The sequence below is a fragment of the Camarhynchus parvulus genome, chromosome 7 (assembly GCF_901933205.1).
Source record: "Camarhynchus parvulus chromosome 7, STF_HiC, whole genome shotgun sequence".
In the NCBI taxonomy this organism is placed as follows: domain Eukaryota; kingdom Metazoa; phylum Chordata; class Aves; order Passeriformes; family Thraupidae; genus Camarhynchus; species Camarhynchus parvulus.
The window spans coordinates 5286174-5303551 of record NC_044577.1 but is presented as its reverse complement, the minus strand read 5'-3'; the positions used below and the strand labels follow the sequence as shown (position 1 = coordinate 5303551).

The window sequence follows — 17378 nt, the reverse complement described above, 5'->3', positions numbered from 1 at the left end:
AGAAACACATACACATATAAATGTATATTGTGCCTGCATTTACCTTTTCATCTACATACAGGACAGAGGCAGGGGATTTGAGTCCTGACTTAAGTACTTAACTACTTCTCTGGTTCTAAAGGCAACTTACTGATTTTTACTTAAGTTAATTGAGATCTCAACCAACCAACTCCATCTGACCCTGCATTCATACAAGCAGAAGAAATCATGGTTATTTTGCAAGTGGTTCTTGTAGTTTCAAGTTCTTTCCATCTTTATAACACTTTGTGGGATGGGGGTTGTCTCTTCCTTCAGATACCAGCTCAAATTTGGCAGCTAATCTAAAGCAGGAGCTACAAACATCAGATCACCTGGATGCCAACGTCATGGCTTACCTGCGGTACCGAGGGATAATTCCAGATATTATGGAATCAATGAGAGAAAAGGAAATACTTTCACCACAGATGAAGGTAATGTATGATTAATTTGAGCATACCAGCAAATTAAAACTGGACAGCAAAAAGAAGATGGTGTTTGTTCTGCTTTATGGGTTTGCCTTGGAGGCTTCACAGAAAGTTGCTTCAGAAGCAGCCACAGCTGGCTGACATCATGCTCCTCTGCCTGTTCTTGTCATCCTGATGTGATGGAGAGCCATGGAAACACCACTACAAGGTGTGCAGAGATAGGTCAGAGCCAGTTCAAGCAACATGAGGAGCATACAGAAGACTGAGCAGTGAGTGCTCACTCTAGTCAGTAATTAAAGTTGAAGAAAGTATATGCCTAGAACTCTTTGGTTTGCTGAGCAAGCTCAGCCATTTCAAAAATTCCAGCTACAGAAAGGGAGAAATTCTCATCTGTGAGAGAATACAGTAGGTTACAGTGAGTTCTCAAATAATAAGAAAATAGAAGAAATGCCTTTCCTAGAAAGTGAATCCTGCCTCCTAATATGCTTAGCAGGTTCCTTCAGCTTGCCCAGCAAATTGGAGGAAGGTACGGCTGAATTCAAACTCACTCAAGCTACCTGGCACAGGTAGCTCACAAGATGAAGGAGGCTGGGCCTTTATGGCTGCTCAAGTCAGAACAAAGATCCTTCCCCCATCCATCTGTCCTTAATGAGAGACATGATGCTCTAGGGCTGGATAAGGAAGAACACATGGAATAACTGCTGTGATCCAGGAAAAGCCAAACATGCAAAGCTGATGAAACCAGCTGCTGGCATTAGAACCAGTGCTACCAGAAAAGCACATCAGGTGGTAGTAATTGGAGATTCCTTACTGAGAGGCACTGAAGCACCTTCCTGCCATCCAGATACTTTCTTTAGAGAAGTTTTTTGTTTACCTGCAGCTTGTATTTGTGGTGTCATTGAGGCTGCCAAGCTGAGTGAGCCCTACAGGTTATCACCTGTGTAGGGTCTAACAGCACTGCAGCAGGACACTCCAAAGGTTTGGGACCATGGGTGATATTCTCTCTATCCTCCCACTCAGAGGAACGGGACCAGGTTAGAATCCCTGGTTGTGCAGCTGGTGCAATACTCAAGGTTTTCATTTTTATTATCATGGATTTACCTTTGAGAAGCCAGAAATGTTGGGAGCTCATGGAATTCACCCAAGTGAGACAAGATGTCTCCACCAATAACATGGCCAAACCTATAAGGAAAGCTTTAAATTAGATGAGGAAGGGACTGGAGGAATGAAGTCCCTCCTATTGTAAGAAAAAGATCAGATTCAGGACCACCAGAGGAACCTGGACATAGCTAAGTCCATGGGACCCAAAGATATGAATCCCAGAGTCCTGAGGAAATTTTGCAGTTGCAATTGCCAAGCCACTCTTCATTGTTTCTGAAAAGTCACAGCAGTCAGATAAAGTCCCCAGTGACTGGAAAAAAGGGAATCATAGCAGCCTTTTCTAAAAAGCTTAATAACAAGCACCCTGGAAACTACTGATCTTTCAGCCTCACTGCAGTGCCCAGTAAGATCATGACATGGATTGGACAAAAGTCCGGAATTTCTTGTGATGACATGCTGGCACAGAGAGGTGGTGGATCCCTAGGAGTCCATCCCAGAATCCATTCAAAATGAGATTGGATGGGGCTTTGTGCAACCTGAAATAATAGATGTTCCCCATGCCTGTCACAGCAGAGCTGGACTAGATATGGTCTTGAAAAGTCCCTTCCAACTGAAAACCATTCTGTGGTTCTGTGTCTAAAAAATTCTGTGTCAGAGACTTCATGGAAGAGGTGATTTTTATTTTACCCTAAGAAACAGCTTGGGTTTTGGGGTTTTTTTTGTTTCTTTTGTGGTGCATCAATCTAGACTTTATTGTCTGTAAGATCTGAGTGCATATTCCAGTACTGAATGTTTAGTTTGAGCACTTTACTGTGCTTTTGATGTTAATGCTTACTAAGGGTTTTCATTGATTATTGAAGTAATCACTATTTTGATTCCAGTGACAGAAAAGCAACTTAAGTTTGTTTAAAAGTAATTTAAAAAATGTGCAAGGAAAGAGTATCAAGAGTTAAATAAAAGTACTCTGTGTTGTTTTTAAAGTGCATAGAAATGAGAAACAGCTCCACATGGAGGCTGGGATATTTCTGATGACATGTGTGTAAGAAAAGGATTTGAATCTCCAGTGACCTTCCTTGAAAAGAGGCCAGGAAACATCTGTGCATGATGTAATAGTTTGTGAACAGGGAATTTATTTAAAATACATTATTTGGCCTGACAGTGTCAGAGGAAACAATTTCCACTGTGTAAGTTATTAAACTGGTTATTTTGGGAGTTGATATTTGTACATAATTTGCTAAATTAAGCCAAGGTTGTCTAAATACATAATTCAGTTTTCTGGCATCACTGGGTTTTAGTAACATAGCTTCAGACTGGATAGAATTGAATTTATTCCCAGGAAAGTTAGCTAAATGGTCCAGAAACAAAGGTGAAGTACAGCCCTTTGGCATAAATAATCATTCATGCTTAATTGCATCTTAGTGTGTTGATGCAGACACCTTACTTTTGTTATCTACTACTATCCCATCCTACTCTTACACTGCCAGGATGCTGATGCCTGTTTCCTAATATTATCTTTTTTTTTTTTTGGTTCTCAGACTGTGCTGAAGATGGTGTATGAGGAGAGCCGCAAAATCTTGGCTTTGTCAGAGCATCCTTTGGCTTTGATGGAGCTGAAGAACATCCCTCAGACCCAAGTGGCAATGGAGAGCTGGCAGAAGGAGGGATTATCCCTGCTGGATGCTATCCAGTCACTGAAGGATTACCTCAGCAAGGTGGCAGACAGAGGAGACAAGGTATGGCTATAAAATACCTTTTAAAGCAAGGGAACCAGGTTGTGTGTATACATATATATACAGAAAAATGTATATTATATATATAATATGTTATGGGGCATGTCTGTGTGTATATATTTTTAAGGAGTAAGGGACAGTACTCTTTAAACACTTCTAAAAGTGCTTAAATTAACAGATATACTCTTATGGTATGGAAGGTGCTGGGTTAGAAGTTGAGAGAGATGCCATTTAAAAAATATATATTTTAACAGGAAACATCAGGTGTTGCTGTTGACTGGAGAGGAGAACTTCTGCAAGCAGTACAGAGTGTGTTTGAGAAGGAGAGAAATGTGCTACAAATTGACTTGAAGTCTCACTTCTCCAATCCTGCATCTGGTGACACAAGTTCATTAGAGGAAAAGCTGGAGTATATAATGAAACAACAAGTATGAAAAGTTCTTAGTGTTCTGCTCATAAATCATTTCTTTATTCTCTTTTTTTTTTTGCAGTTTTATTGCTTCTGTTGTTAAATCTTGTGTATTATTATATTATCATCTTGTATGTCTTGTATAATGCAGATGGTGTGGGATCAGTCTGTTGTGGTAGCATTTTTCTTGAACTTTTTCCATAGTGTTACAGAAACTGTTGATTATTTTAGCTGGCACCAAGGAATGGATTGGACATAAGTACAGAATTTCTTGTGATGACACACTGGCACAGAGAGGTGGTGAATCCCTACAAGTCCATCCCAGAATCCATTCAAAATGAGATTCCCTGTAATAGTGAATAGGAAATACTTGGTTGAATTCTTTCCCTCCTCATTTATCTAGAACTTCACAGACCTCTCTTGTAAAGGGAGTATATATTAGTATACGTTAGTATACATTGAACTAACTCTGAATCTGGGAGCTTTTTGCCAATAATATTTAGTTTCTAGGTTGTAGTAATTGTTATGGATAAACTCAACAAGGCAAGTGAAGTGGGGTTTTTCTTTTTTTACATAATGTTAACATTTTGCATTAATGTGAAGCACAAACTTAGTCATTTGAGTGCTTCAGTACAAGACTTGTACTGCAGGAGTTTCCTTAGTATTTATCCTTGCAGAAGATATGGAAATAGCCTTGTTGTTTGAATAGGCCTTGGTTTGTTTCAGGAGGAGCAGAGGCAGATGGTTGTGGAGCACCTCTTCTCCTCAGACAGGAACAGCCTGCTCTCAGAAATCCAGGAGCTGCAAGCTCAGCTCCGCATGACGCACCTGCAGAACCAGGAGAAGCTCCAGCAGCTGCAGGAAACCCTCACCAAGGCTGAAGATCATGGGAACAAACAGGAGCACCAGCTCCGGAGGAAAGGTAATTCTTACTGGCTTTGTCAGCTCTTTGTCTTCTGCATCAGTTCCTTTTTGTCTTAAAGGTAAAAGGCAAAAAAAAAAAAGGTGTCTTGCAATTAGCAGATGCTGTGCAATTCCTCCGTTTTACTGAATGCACTCAGGCTGCCTATGATGAGAGCAGTTCTTTCTCATATCAGTAGTTAAGATAAATCTATGAGAAGCAAAGAGAAGCTGTGAAATAATCGAAAGCAATGGAACTGAAGTAGTAAATACATGGAGAAAACCCAGCAAGGACAGTAAACCCTCTGCTTGTTTGCAGAGAATTATTTATCTTATGTTTGCTAGTTTAGAATCAAAGAATCATTTAGGTTGGATAAGACCTTTAACACTGTGGAGTCTCACTATAAACAGTGCCAAGGCCACTGCTAAACCAAGTTCCTGACTAAATAAGCAAGCCTTGGTTTTCACAGCAGGTTCTCTTTATGTAATAAAGAAAGAAGTGCAAGTGACCTTGGTCAAAAATAAACATCTCTGTCAAGGCAAAACACTGCTTTTTCCTTCTTTTTGTTTTTCCATCACTATCAGTCAGGATTCAGCCATCTTATAGCACATGCACTAGTCCAGTAGAGGAAAGTTTTCTGGACGTCCAGAAGTTTATTGAGAATTTTATTTACATAATGCTGTAGACATAGGGACCTTAATTATTTTTAAGTACTTATCAAACAAGAACCTCCAAATTTAGGGAGAGTTGTTTCTCTTAACTCACTGGCCTGAACAGAGCTGGCAAAACAGGTTCTATATAGTGATTCCTGTCCTAAGGAATGTAAGGAAACTTATCCATATGTAAGTGGATAGGTTTGTTTAATAAGTTTTAAAATCCATTAATGATATTACAGAATATCACAGTGATAGAATCACATTGTTTATACATGTTTTTGCTGATTCCTTTTATGTTTGAGAAGAGATTAATTCTTCAAACAAGAACACTTCAATACAGCTGACTTTTTTTTCCTAATTTAAATTAGTTTAAGAGCTATATATTGTCAAGGTCTCTGTAATATAAATAACTGTAACAGTGTTTTCTTATCCTAGTTGAATTATTGGAATATAAGCTTCAGCAGGAAAAATCTATTGTAAGTGACTTGCACAGCACTCTCTCTGAGGAGCAGAAAAGATCCTCTGAAACATGTGATCTCCTGAATCAAGAAAAAGCATCCCTGAAATCAGAGCTTTCTGGAAGTAAGCAAGAGAATGAAAGGTTGCAGAAATCCCTGGAAGAGCTTCAGAGGGAAATAAATCATTTACGGTGAGAAGCAGATTTATTTATTTACTTGATTTATCATCAGGTAAAGCTCTGAAAGAGCTTTGTAGTAATTGGATCCATAAAGCACTTGGAAACACAGTGAGGAAAACTAGGGTCTCTCACTATTAAGGGTTATGTTTTCTTTACTAAATTCTGTCATCTTGGGTATGTTCCTTTCCCACTCCCTTCTACATGTATGCCAATATTTTGCTTTCCTCTCACAAGACAGCAGCTTTGCTCTGCCAGGATAAATAACCTATCTCTTAATTGTTACTAAATGGAGCAATTCTAGCTTGGCTTGCAGGGAGGTAAATGTTTTCAGATGCTAGCTAGCTGTGACTTGAAAACTGACCCTCTTTAGAAAGAATAGAGACCACTTTAAAGAAACAAACCAATAGAACTCAGAGAAACCAACCCAAAATGTCTTGCTTGTGATGCTTGTGAAGGATGTTCTGTTCTGAACGTAGAAATGTCGTTTTGAACTTTGCAGTGTTGAATTGGAAAAAAAAGAAAAGGATTTGGCAGCTGCACTTGAAGACTTGCAGGCTGAGCAGCTGAAGGGCTCTGAGCTGCGAGGTTGGTTTGAGGAACAGCAGCGTCAGCAGAGGAAAGCAGAGGATGAAAAGACAAAGGCCGTGGAGGTAACGCCCAGCTCCCCTGGGGCATGACGTTAACTAGCAAGTTACTTGTGCAGTCTTCTTCACCTCCTCTGTTCTTTGTTTAGTAACTGTTAAAATCCCCAAACCTTTTCTGAATGTGCACAGCGTCTTTTTTCACCCAGTTAATTCTCTCAGTTACTTTCATTAATTGCACGTGGAGAAATAAACCAAGGTTGAATGCTGTGTTGGGGTTTTTTTCCCACATATTTTTAATGGTTTTTTCCTTTCCCATTTTCTCCTGTTGTGTACTGCCTGTTGCTGAGTAGGGACAGCCAGATCCTGCAGCTGTATCACTGCACCCTTAATTCCACAGCAAACTTACCATGAGGGTGTGAGATGTATGATGTCTGAGATTATAAAGAAAACCACCCAATGATAAATAGGTTTGGCAGAGAGTAAGTGGAGCCTTTTCAATAGATTATGTATTTTTGGAGGTTGACCAAAGTCGTCCTGTTCCCTTCTAAATTGAACAGAAAACAAGTGAACAGCTTTCTCTCCAAGACTGTAATAGCAATGACTCAGTGCTTGTAAAAGGCCTACAGTAAATGAAAATGGAGGAAGATTTAACATAAACTATTTCTTAAGCCCCAAAACTAAATTCTCTCAAAGAGCTCCAAACAATCCTTAAATTCCCTAAGTGAGGAAACACAATTCTGACTATTTCCATGTAGTCTGGCTTCTCCTGTCACCTTCCTGGTAGTTGTTTGAGAGTGATTTTTATTGGGATGTTTGTTACTGCTGCATGGTTAGGAACTGTTACTACCATCTTCCTCCTTTTCAGAAACCTGCTCATGCAGGGAGGGCAGAGTAACCAAGGCCAGGAGAAAAGTGCCTAGCCCTGGGGGTTCCTGTTGGACAGATTAGTCTGGCATTCACAAATCTTTTTTGAAGCCCCATTATGGAAATCTTCTGCCTTTTAGCATCTGACCTAGCTTTCTAGGAGATAACAAATGGTGCTGGCTGTGTGCAGGGCAGGGTGGACCTCCCTATTAGGACAGCAGTGCAAGCTCTGGCTGTCTGCAGCGCCCTACACTGCCCCTTCAGTCCCTGCCTTTCCTGCTGAAGAAAGACTGGCTCCCAGAATGGACCTAGGGATGGATTTTAAAGGGAAAGAGAGTAGATTTAGACTACATGTAAGGAAGGAATTCTTTCCTGTGAGAGTGATGAGGCCCTGCCACCCAGATTACCCAGAGCAGCTGTGGCTGGCCCATCCCTGGAAGCTTCCCCAGGCCAGGGCTTGGAGCAACCTGGGATAGTGGAAGGTGTCCCTGCCCATGGCAGGGGGTGGGAATGAGATGAGCTTTAACATCCTTTCCAACCCAGACCATTCTGTGATTATTTTTTCAGTCTCTACTCTTTGAAGAGATGGGCTGCCAAGTTCTGAAGCTTTACATCTACTCTTACTGCTTAGATTTTTCTTTTTAAAACAACAGAGTTATTGCTGTTGCAGATGTTGCTTACTAATGGGACTGAGCGATGTAAAAAGTAGTGATTTCCTAATGAGGGTCTTAGTAACTGAAGAAGAAATAAGGTACTGGCATGTGGTGGTGTTTGCAGGGGTCCCAGGATGAGGGAAGAGATGAGAATCTTGACTCCATATTTCAGAAGGCTGATTTATTATTTTGTGACATATATTATATTAAAAGAAAATGATATATTAAAACTATACTAAAGAATAAACGATTTCATCAGAAGGCTTGAATGGAATAGAAATGGAATGATAATAAAATCTTGTGACTGACCAGAGAGTCTGAGACAGCTGGACTGTGATTGGTCATTAATTAAAAACAACCGCATGAGACCAATCAAAGATGCACCTGTTGCATTCCACAGCAGCAGATAATTATTGCTTACATTTTGTTTCTGAGGCCCCTCAGCTTCTCAGGAGAAAAATCCTAGCAAAAGGATTTTTTCATAAAATATGTCCATGACACTGGCAGATAGATTAACATGATCATTTTTGGTTTTGTTGCTTGGTGCCATATTGCTAAAGAGCATTTTTCTGTCACCTGTAATTTTAAATTAAACTTTTTAATACCTGAACTACTCTAGTTAAGTCTTGAATATCGTTCTGGATAAAATAGGAGGTTGAAAATTGCTAAATGCCAGCCAGTGCCACAGATGAGTGTTTCTGCTGGAATATCAATGTGTTCTCCCCCTTGTGCCCAGGAGCTGCAGGCTGCCCTGGATGTGCAGTCGGTGCAGAAGTGCCAGCTGGCCGTGTCCTTGGAGCACGAGAGGACAGTGGCAGACAACCTCCGCAAGGAGCTGCAGATCGAGCACTCCCGCTGCGAAGCCCTGCTGGCCCAGGAGCACAACAAACTGAGGGAGCTGCAGAAAAACCTGGAAGCTGAGAAAAACCGATCCTTGGAGCTCCTGGATTCCCTGAACCACGAGCGTGTTCTGACAGAGCAGTTGAGCATGAGAGTGAAGGAAGGAGCTTCCTGCCAGCACAGGGAGTCGCTGCTGGAACAAGCCTTTGTCCGAGAGCTCCAAGCCCAGCTGGAAGAGGAGAGGAGCAGAACTATGGAGCTTGCTGCTGTTATTGAGAAAATGCACCAGAAGGCCATCCTGTCCCAAAGGCAGCTGGAGGCTGAGGTACAGATGTGCTGTGAGGAAACCCAGAAGGAGAGGGAGGTCAGTGACAAACTGCGAGCCACCCTGGAGTCTCTTCAGGCACAAAAGCAAGAGGTGATCCGTTCCTTGGAGGCCCAGAGGGAGAGAGAGGTCAAGCTGAAAGTGGACTGGGAACAACTGCAGTCACTCTTCACACTGCTTAAAGAGCAAGATAAGAGCAGGAAAGAAGAGAGGGAGAGAGAGCAGAAAGAGCAGCAACAGACAGAGCTAGAGAAACAGAAGGACTGGCAGAGAGATCAGGAGAGACTGGTGAGAATGCTGTGCCTTACACAGAAATAGCCTTACACTGAAATATTAAATCCCCATACACTGAGATTTAACCCTCTGGATGGAGTTCTTTGATTGGAATGTTTCCTTTTGTTAAAGCATTCTGAAAAATGCATCAAATGAGCTCTTGTCCTGCTTTTGTGAAATGTAGCTCTTTTCAAGGGATTGTGTCTGGGTTTATTTATGGAAGTTGATCTTTAACTTTTTGCCTGTGCTGGTTGTTCACAGGTGGGGATGAGTATGGGTTAAATGCAGCATGGAACCAAACTAGGTTTCATGTCATTGCCCTTATTTTTTGAGCTAGGATCCCAATCATGGCTTGAGAAACTATTGGTTTCACCCTGGGTTTCTCCTTGGATGGAGACAATAGCCACTCCAGTGTCATTAAATGGCTTCCTGGTGGCCCTGGGAAACAGCCTTCCCCAAAAGTGGGCAGTCCAGGAGCACCCAATGGATATGCTGATTAGGTGTGGTGACACATAAGTGGGTATATATAAGAAGCAATTAACTACTCTTTATTTTGTTCAAACAGCAAAATTTGGAGCAGCAACACCAAAGGGATAAACAAAGAATTAAAGAGCTGCAGGAAATACTGGAAAAATTAAGAGAAAGAGAAAGAAATCCTCCAACTCCCAACTGTCAGGAGGAACTCTTGTGTACCTCAAGCAAAGATGGAAGTGCCCCACAGCCTGTGACAAAAGAAACTGAAAAACCCCACTTGCAACAGCAGCAACAGCTGGAGAAGATAAGGCAGCAGTTGCTTTTTGTGGTTATGCACCTGAATGAGTTCATATATAAAACTCTGGATAAGTGAGTTCATAAAATAGCACTTTGCTTTCCATCCTGCTTATTAACTTGTGTGTCATGGCTGAGAGCTCTTTTAATTCTTAAAAATTAACAGAACTTGCTAATTTCTCTGCATATTTGTACTAATTTTTGTGGTAAATATTGCATAAGTAAAGCCTCAGAACCTTAAAGGTCAAGTAGTGGGAAGAAGTAATTAAATGTGTGTTAACATTCTTACAAATCAGCCTGATACTGAAAAGGTATTTCTGCCTAACAGAACGGTTAACGACTGGTCTGCATCAAATGATGAAGCTGTAGCCTCTTTACTGCAGACATTAAGGGAGCTAAAATTAGATCTGTCTCCTCATACAACTCAGGTAAGGAAAATATTAACATATTTTCATGTCCCACTCTGTTTTGTCATATTGCAGAGTCTGTTTCTGAGAGCGTTTTTTTCCTAGATATGTAATGTGTCCAAGGATCACCAGATTTGGGATGTGTTGCTGTAGCTTCTTGATGCATCCAGAGAAAATTAGTTTTCACCAAAATGTCAAGTACTTTTTTTTTAAAAAAAGCACCATAGTGGTTTGTCATCTCAGGAGGTCTGTTCTGACCCAAGTTTGCAGTATTGCAAGTACTTTACACAAGCCCAGGGATTACCCAAGACCAAGCTCGAGTCTGTTGATACAAAAATACATAAATGCACAACTTTTAGATTCCATCTGATTCCCCAGATAACTGCAGTTTTATGTCTTTCTCTTGCAATAGACAGAGATCTATGACTGATAAGTGTAACGTTTTTTGTGTCTTCTGTTCACAAGTCTGATGTGTGACAAGCTGTCTTGGCATGTTGCAGCTCTCCCTGTGTCTACCTGCTTACAAAATACAGTTAATATTTTTCCTTGTCACCTGTGCAGCCATACAGGGGGTTGCCAAATGGATCATCTCCAGCCTTGAGGAGGGGGAGGCAGCCTCTTCTCCACGTGCATGGGGTTATTTTGGTTTAGCCTTCCTCTCACAAACCTTTAGAGCTGTCAGCTGTAGACAAAACCCTTGTTGGAGCAGAGTTCCCTCCTTCAGGGATTGACCACACAAAAATAAAGGAACTCAAGTTTCCTGACTTTTTTTTTAAACAAAAAAAAAAGTGTTCAGTAGAGCACTTTAAAGTCACATGCCTTTCTAGAGATTAGAAGGAAAAACTCCACCTCAATAGCTTTTCTTCTGTGGGCACAAACAATCCCTCCTCTCTGCCCTCTTTTCAGACTTTGATTTTTTTTTCCCAGAATCACCTTTTCCTTCAGTCTCCTCCCTGAATTTCTCCTTCCTTTAAGGTCCTGAACCACATGCTCAGGAGACCAAAGGAATTTTCTGCTGTTCCCCCCTTGAGTTGCAATAAATTGGAAAGTATTGAACAGGGAACATGGCAAAATGTCAGCATGGAAAATCTGTGCCAAATGGAGCTGTCTGGTCAATCAGCTGCCAAATGGTGCAGCAGAAGTCAAGGACATGGATGAGTCATGTAGAACTCCTTCAGATACTACAGACTGTACTGAAATAAGTTGCAAGGAGAAGCTGGGGTCAGTTGTTTGTCCTGGCTTCTCTAATGTATAGATAGATTTTATTTCAAGGGATAAAATGTCAACTACCTTAAAAAAAATCTATTTCTTTTGTAATCTACTGCATCATGCAGTGATGACCAGTAAATTTGTAGTTGATACAAAGAGGATTACAAAGGCAGAACTTCCATGAAGGATTGAAGCTGGAGTCCTGGGTCTTATTCCTTATCACAAAACTCAGTTTCACAGAATCACAGCATGGTTTGGGCTGAAGGGGACCTTAAATCCCATCTTGTCCCACCCCCTGCCATGGGCTGGGAACCTTCCACTAGACCAGATTGCTCCAAGCCCTGTCCAGCCTGACCTTGGACACTTCCAGGGATGGACTAGCCACAGCTTCTCTGGACAACAGACACTCAGAATTGAATGTGGGATTTTTCAGAATTTTTCACAACTTATTTTTGCATGCACACAGACATCTTCACTATTTCTGTGCTGCCTGTGGATGCAGAAGAAAGATGAGAGTCAGAAGGGCTTTTCAGGCACTTCAGTTTCCTGTTGTGCTGTTCAACACCTGAATACTGTTGCTGGTTTTTGGGCTCATTGTTATGTTTTAATTTGTCATAAATTTGGGTTATTACTCAGTTTGAGATGTTTGATTGTGAAAACCATGTGCAAAACCCATTGTGGCTCACTTCCTTTAGGTTTCTGTTTTAGGTGAGATCTAAAGATGATGCTGCCCCTGTTCAAGAGCTGGAAAGAGAGGCTTGGCAACGAGAGAGGAACACGCTGCAGAACATGCTGAAGCAGGCAGAGTCCCAGCTGGCTAAAGCCAATGCTGAAATTGAAAACAAACCAGTGGCAGAAACTTCCAATCCTAAGGTAAAATCATGGGGATAGCCAGCAAAGGGGGGATCTCTGGAATTTGGAGAGCCAGCAGAGCCACGGCCAGGCAGTATCATTTGAAATTGATCTGCTGGGGAAAAAAGGGATCTGTCAGATTATGGCATTTATCTTTCACTTACTGCTGTCATCTTCAGTTGCTATTTTAAAAGGTTGATTTTCTAGACAAACAGCTTGATATATTATTTTAAAGTAGAAGCTTTCCCCATATGTACCTCATCAGAGAAGTTCCTTTGGAACTTTCTCAGTGTTAGACAAGAACTTGCATCTAAAGTTATCTGGATCTTTGGAATTTCTTTCCACTCCTAAATGAGAGGGAGACTTGGATTTCTTGTCTAAGCATGAAAATAGAAAGCATCATTATTTTTAATCTCTGCTGACTAATCTTAAATACTTATTATTTTTCTGACACTTTGATTGTTAACAAATCTTATAGGCATCACTCCCACCATGCTTTCTGGCTAACTTTCTTTTTAAGCAGATGTATTTCTTTATTATAGAGTTAAGCTGTTTTAGAGTTTTGAGTATGACAATTTTGCTTGAAGACATTCAGGAGATTTAAAGAGGTCTGACACTCCAAATCTGCTAAATTGTACAGATTGCTACATCTGTACAATTTAGCAATGTACAGAATTGTTTTGCTTGCCCTTGTGTCCTCTGTCTGGACATTTGACCTGAAGACTCACCTTGTTTGTGGCTGGTTTTTTGCAACAGCAACTGTGAAAAAAAATGAACTTTTTAAATTTTTTTTTTCTTTTTGCAGTTGCAGAGATTATATCGAAAATACATTCGAGCAGAGAGCTTTAGAAAGGCTCTAGTTTATCAGAAGAAATACCTCTTGCTGCTGCTTGGTGGCTTTCAGGACTGTGAGCAAGCAACTCTGTCTCTCATTGCCCGCATGGGAATCTATCCTTCTGCAGACCTGCAGCTCTCTGCATCCCACTCCCGGCCCTTCACCAAGTTCAGGTGTGCAGTCAGAGCCATCATTGCCATCTCAAGGTAAAGCCAAAACACTCCCTGTCTCTTATAGGTGATGTTTTCTTGGAAGATTAAAAAATTGATAGTTCCTGTGGCTTATCTTACGTTAGTATGAAGCAGAAGCAATCTCCAGGACTGGTTCAAGCATGACTTCTTAGCTGAATTTGATCTGTACTAAAGATTTGAAAAAACATCTTTTAAATGAAAGAGGGTTGATTTAGATGGGATATTGGGAAGAAGTTTTTGCCTGGGAGGGTGCTGAGGCCCTGAAGTTGTCCAGAGAAGCTGTGGCTGCCCCATCCCTGGGAGTGTTCAAGGGCAGGCTGGACAGGGCTTGGGGCAGCCTGGGATGGTGCAAAGTGTCCCAGCCCATGGCAGGAGGATGGAACAAGGTGGGCTTCCTTAGGATCCCTTCCAGGCTGAACCATTCCATAGTTCTATGAAAAAGCCACTTGAGTGGTACCCAGTTGCCATATATTTGGGAACCAGTGCACAGCATTACAAACTGGAGTCCTTTGGGTCTCACTGGACCATCTGTCCTGTATCAGAATGGGATTTGTCAGGAATGGTTCTCTGGAATCCAGTAGTGTGTGTTTCATTGGGTGTGATTTTATCATGCTGTGTCACTATTAAATGGGTTTTGCTAGGTGTACATGGGACAACATGCCATCATGAAGCCCATTGAATGAAAAAAAAAGCAGTTTTAAATGTAATAGGTGGTTATTTCTGAGCAATTTCATTAAAATGATCACTCGCAAGTTTCTATCAGGAGATGACACAGAGTCTTTGACATGAATACCATAATAACAGCAAAGGCTGCAGCACCTCCATATTCATGCAGTAACCTCCAAACTCCTCCTCTCAGGCAGGAAGAGCTCTCTGGAGATCAGGAGCAGAGCCAGAACAAGCAAGTCTTTTCAGCAGTTCAAAGATTGTTGAAGGGTAAAATGGGATAAGCCACCATTCCAAAGACTGAATTTGAAGTATTTTCTTGTCATTCCCACAACAATTATTATGTTGCTTAATAGGTTCTATCCCAAGAAATAATATTAAAATTTCATGTATTTCTGCATATTTTTAATGCTTGTACAAATTTGTTTTCTTACCAAGGTTAAAGTTTTTGGTGAAGAAGTGGAACAAAGTTGGCAGGAAGAGCACACAGGGTGAAAGCATTTCTCACAGTATAGGAGGTAACACAGGTATGTGTTTGGATAAGTACATTGTTTTCCTTGTAATTTTCTTTGTAATTTCTCTTCAGAGATGTGTTTTATTTAAAAACAAAACCTAAGTGGGAAAATCTGTTTATTTTGCCACTATCCATCTGTAGAGTAGATGGATAGATGGTCTGATGCAGGTCAATAAGGACTTGAGTAACTTGAGGAAGATTTGAGTGTTCCTTTGAGTTACTGATGAGTGCCTGTGTAAGAATTCTAACAAACATCTTAATGCAGCACCCAGTATTGGGGAACTGTTGCCCTTGATGTAAAATTCCATTGTGCCTTTTCAATGCTAAACAAAATTCAGATTAAACAGTGCATTTTTCATTACCTGGTACTGTGTAATTTTCACTGTTTCTAAATTGCTGGAAATACTTACTTTAAAAGAAAACACCACCTTTGTATGTAAATCCACTGTGGTATAATTCCTAAGAAACATGAATCCTCAAATGCTGAGCTTTCTACCTGAGTACAAAATAGCATCACAATTCTGTTAAATACAGTTAAAACAAAAAAAGAACCCACACAAACCAAAAAAGCAGTTAGCTGTAGAAAGTGTATTTACCTGCATTTAAAACCAAATTTAGGCATACTCTGCTGTCATTTTCATGGGTTTATTGGGCGTGTTTATGACAGCCTGTTCTCAGTGGTTCCTAGTGCACATTTTTTAACCCTCCATATTTACCACAGCCTCTGGTGCTAGAACAGAAGTCCTGAAGGAGCAGCAGCCCCCAGCTGGCCCTGTGAGCTCTCCCCTTACCCAGGACAGGGACACAGGGCTGTGCCACAGAACCAGCTGTGCTGCAAGATTCACGAGCCTCTCGCCACGGTCCTCCTCCCGCTCACACAACAGGTCAGTCTGCAGAGATGGCAGATGCTTCAGGTTATTGTAGGGGTTTTATAACTTTGCTGCTGAGTGGTTTGTCACAAACAGCCAGGTAGTTTTCTGGTTTGCATGGAATTCAGCAAACTGTTTTTGGAGTGTTTGTGTTTGGAGTTTGAGATCTGCAAGAACTTCCAAAAGACTTAATTCTAGCCCACCCTATTCCTCCGTCATGGCATGTGTCTGTTTGTGACAGCCCTGCTGAGAAAAGTCACCTGTATGATATGGAACAGGATATTAATAACTGCAGCCCTGGCTGGTGCTCAGTGTGACTGGATTAGTGGTGGCTCAGGCCTGATGTAGATCCAAGCTAGGCTAAATGATGCCTCTTGCTGCTCTTGTTTCCAGGAACAGCTACACAAATGGAAAGGGTGGTGATGGTTCCAGTTTCCTTTGCCCAGAATTTCTGACTGTATGAATGTAACTTCTGGATATACTTGAGAGTATAGCATGAACAGGAGGAAATAATCTGTTTTCTTTTTAAGATTGCACCAGTCCCCAAGTTCAGCTCCAGACAAGTCCCTTGTGCCACCTCAGGATCCTGAACAGTCTCTCACAGAATATATCCATCGCTTGGAGGTGATTCAGCAAAGGCTGCGAGGGGTGCAGCCAGGTAAGAACCACCTTCTCACCCCTCACAGCTCCTGCAAGGCTGGGCTGCTTTTCATAAGGTTCTTGGTACACGTTGCCAATAAAGAGCATCATTTTAAGGAATAATTATCATTATTGGGGGTAACAAAGTCAGTCTCTGAAAGGAAACCTTTCTGAATTGTGTCTAAAACTACTCCAAGTGTGGCATTTCTCTGAGTTCATAGTGAAAGAGATAAGACGGAATAATTTCATGTGACTTCTGCCCCCCTCACCCCGTTCCCAAATCTAAACAAGCAAGTATTGCAATTTAAATGAAGCTGTGTATAGAGTTAATTTGCTTTAAAGTCAAACAAAGCTGTTGTAATAGCTGAGCAGGGCTTTCTCTGCAGTACAAACTGTAATGCTTCCCTTAATTATCACTTCCTTATGTTCATAACAGATTTTAAAAAAAGATTTGGAGGCTGGTAAACACAGCCATCTCATTCTAAGATTTATCAAAGAGCATACAAAGGACTGTAGTGGCACTTAGCTTTGCTATTTAAAACAGTTCCACCTAATTTCTAGACCAGATTTACTTCGTTTAATTAGTCTAATTACCTCCTCTTGTTACATGTTGGTTATAGCACAGAAACACCTTGTCCTCAGGAGGAACTTGCAACCTGTCATCACATCATCCTGAAATCCTGAAGAGTTTGGGAACTTTGACATTGTTCTCAGCAGGACTTTACCTAGAAACTTTATTACTGTAACTTTGTGGGTTTGTTTTGGGGTTTTTTTCCCAAATACTGCAGCTGCATGGCTGATACAGATAGATAAACAGATTTTAGACTTGAAACCTGTCAGCCTTTATGGAAGTAACACATTTTGCTTCATTCCAAGTGTGGAATAAGTACTGCACAGCTGGGACACCATAAACACTTCTGTGAAAAGTGTATATGATTTCTGTCATTTCCACATTACCAGGATGATAATGTCCAGGCATTACAGAGTGCAATCTTTAGAACAGTGCTGTCAG

The 17378-nt window shown here is 41.1% G+C and overlaps 1 protein-coding gene across 12 annotated transcripts in view; it reads left to right on the top strand.

Moving 5' to 3' along the window:
• PCNT (pericentrin) overlaps positions 1-17378 on the top strand; it is a 69828-nt gene that overhangs the window by 51757 nt on the left and 693 nt on the right. For all 12 annotated transcript variants that reach the window (XM_030951980.1, XM_030951975.1, XM_030951974.1 and 9 more), the window contains 14 exons: positions 295-449; positions 3080-3277; positions 3529-3702; positions 4410-4605; positions 5676-5889; positions 6377-6527; positions 8715-9431; positions 9982-10259; positions 10513-10612; positions 12509-12673; positions 13458-13693; positions 14783-14871; positions 15580-15742; positions 16258-16385. In XM_030951980.1, coding sequence (XP_030807840.1) covers positions 295-449; positions 3080-3277; positions 3529-3702; positions 4410-4605; positions 5676-5889; positions 6377-6527; positions 8715-9431; positions 9982-10259; positions 10513-10612; positions 12509-12673; positions 13458-13693; positions 14783-14871; positions 15580-15742; positions 16258-16385 — 2964 coding nt within the window. The remainder of the gene's footprint in view (positions 1-294; positions 450-3079; positions 3278-3528; positions 3703-4409; positions 4606-5675; positions 5890-6376; positions 6528-8714; positions 9432-9981; positions 10260-10512; positions 10613-12508; positions 12674-13457; positions 13694-14782; positions 14872-15579; positions 15743-16257; positions 16386-17378) is intronic.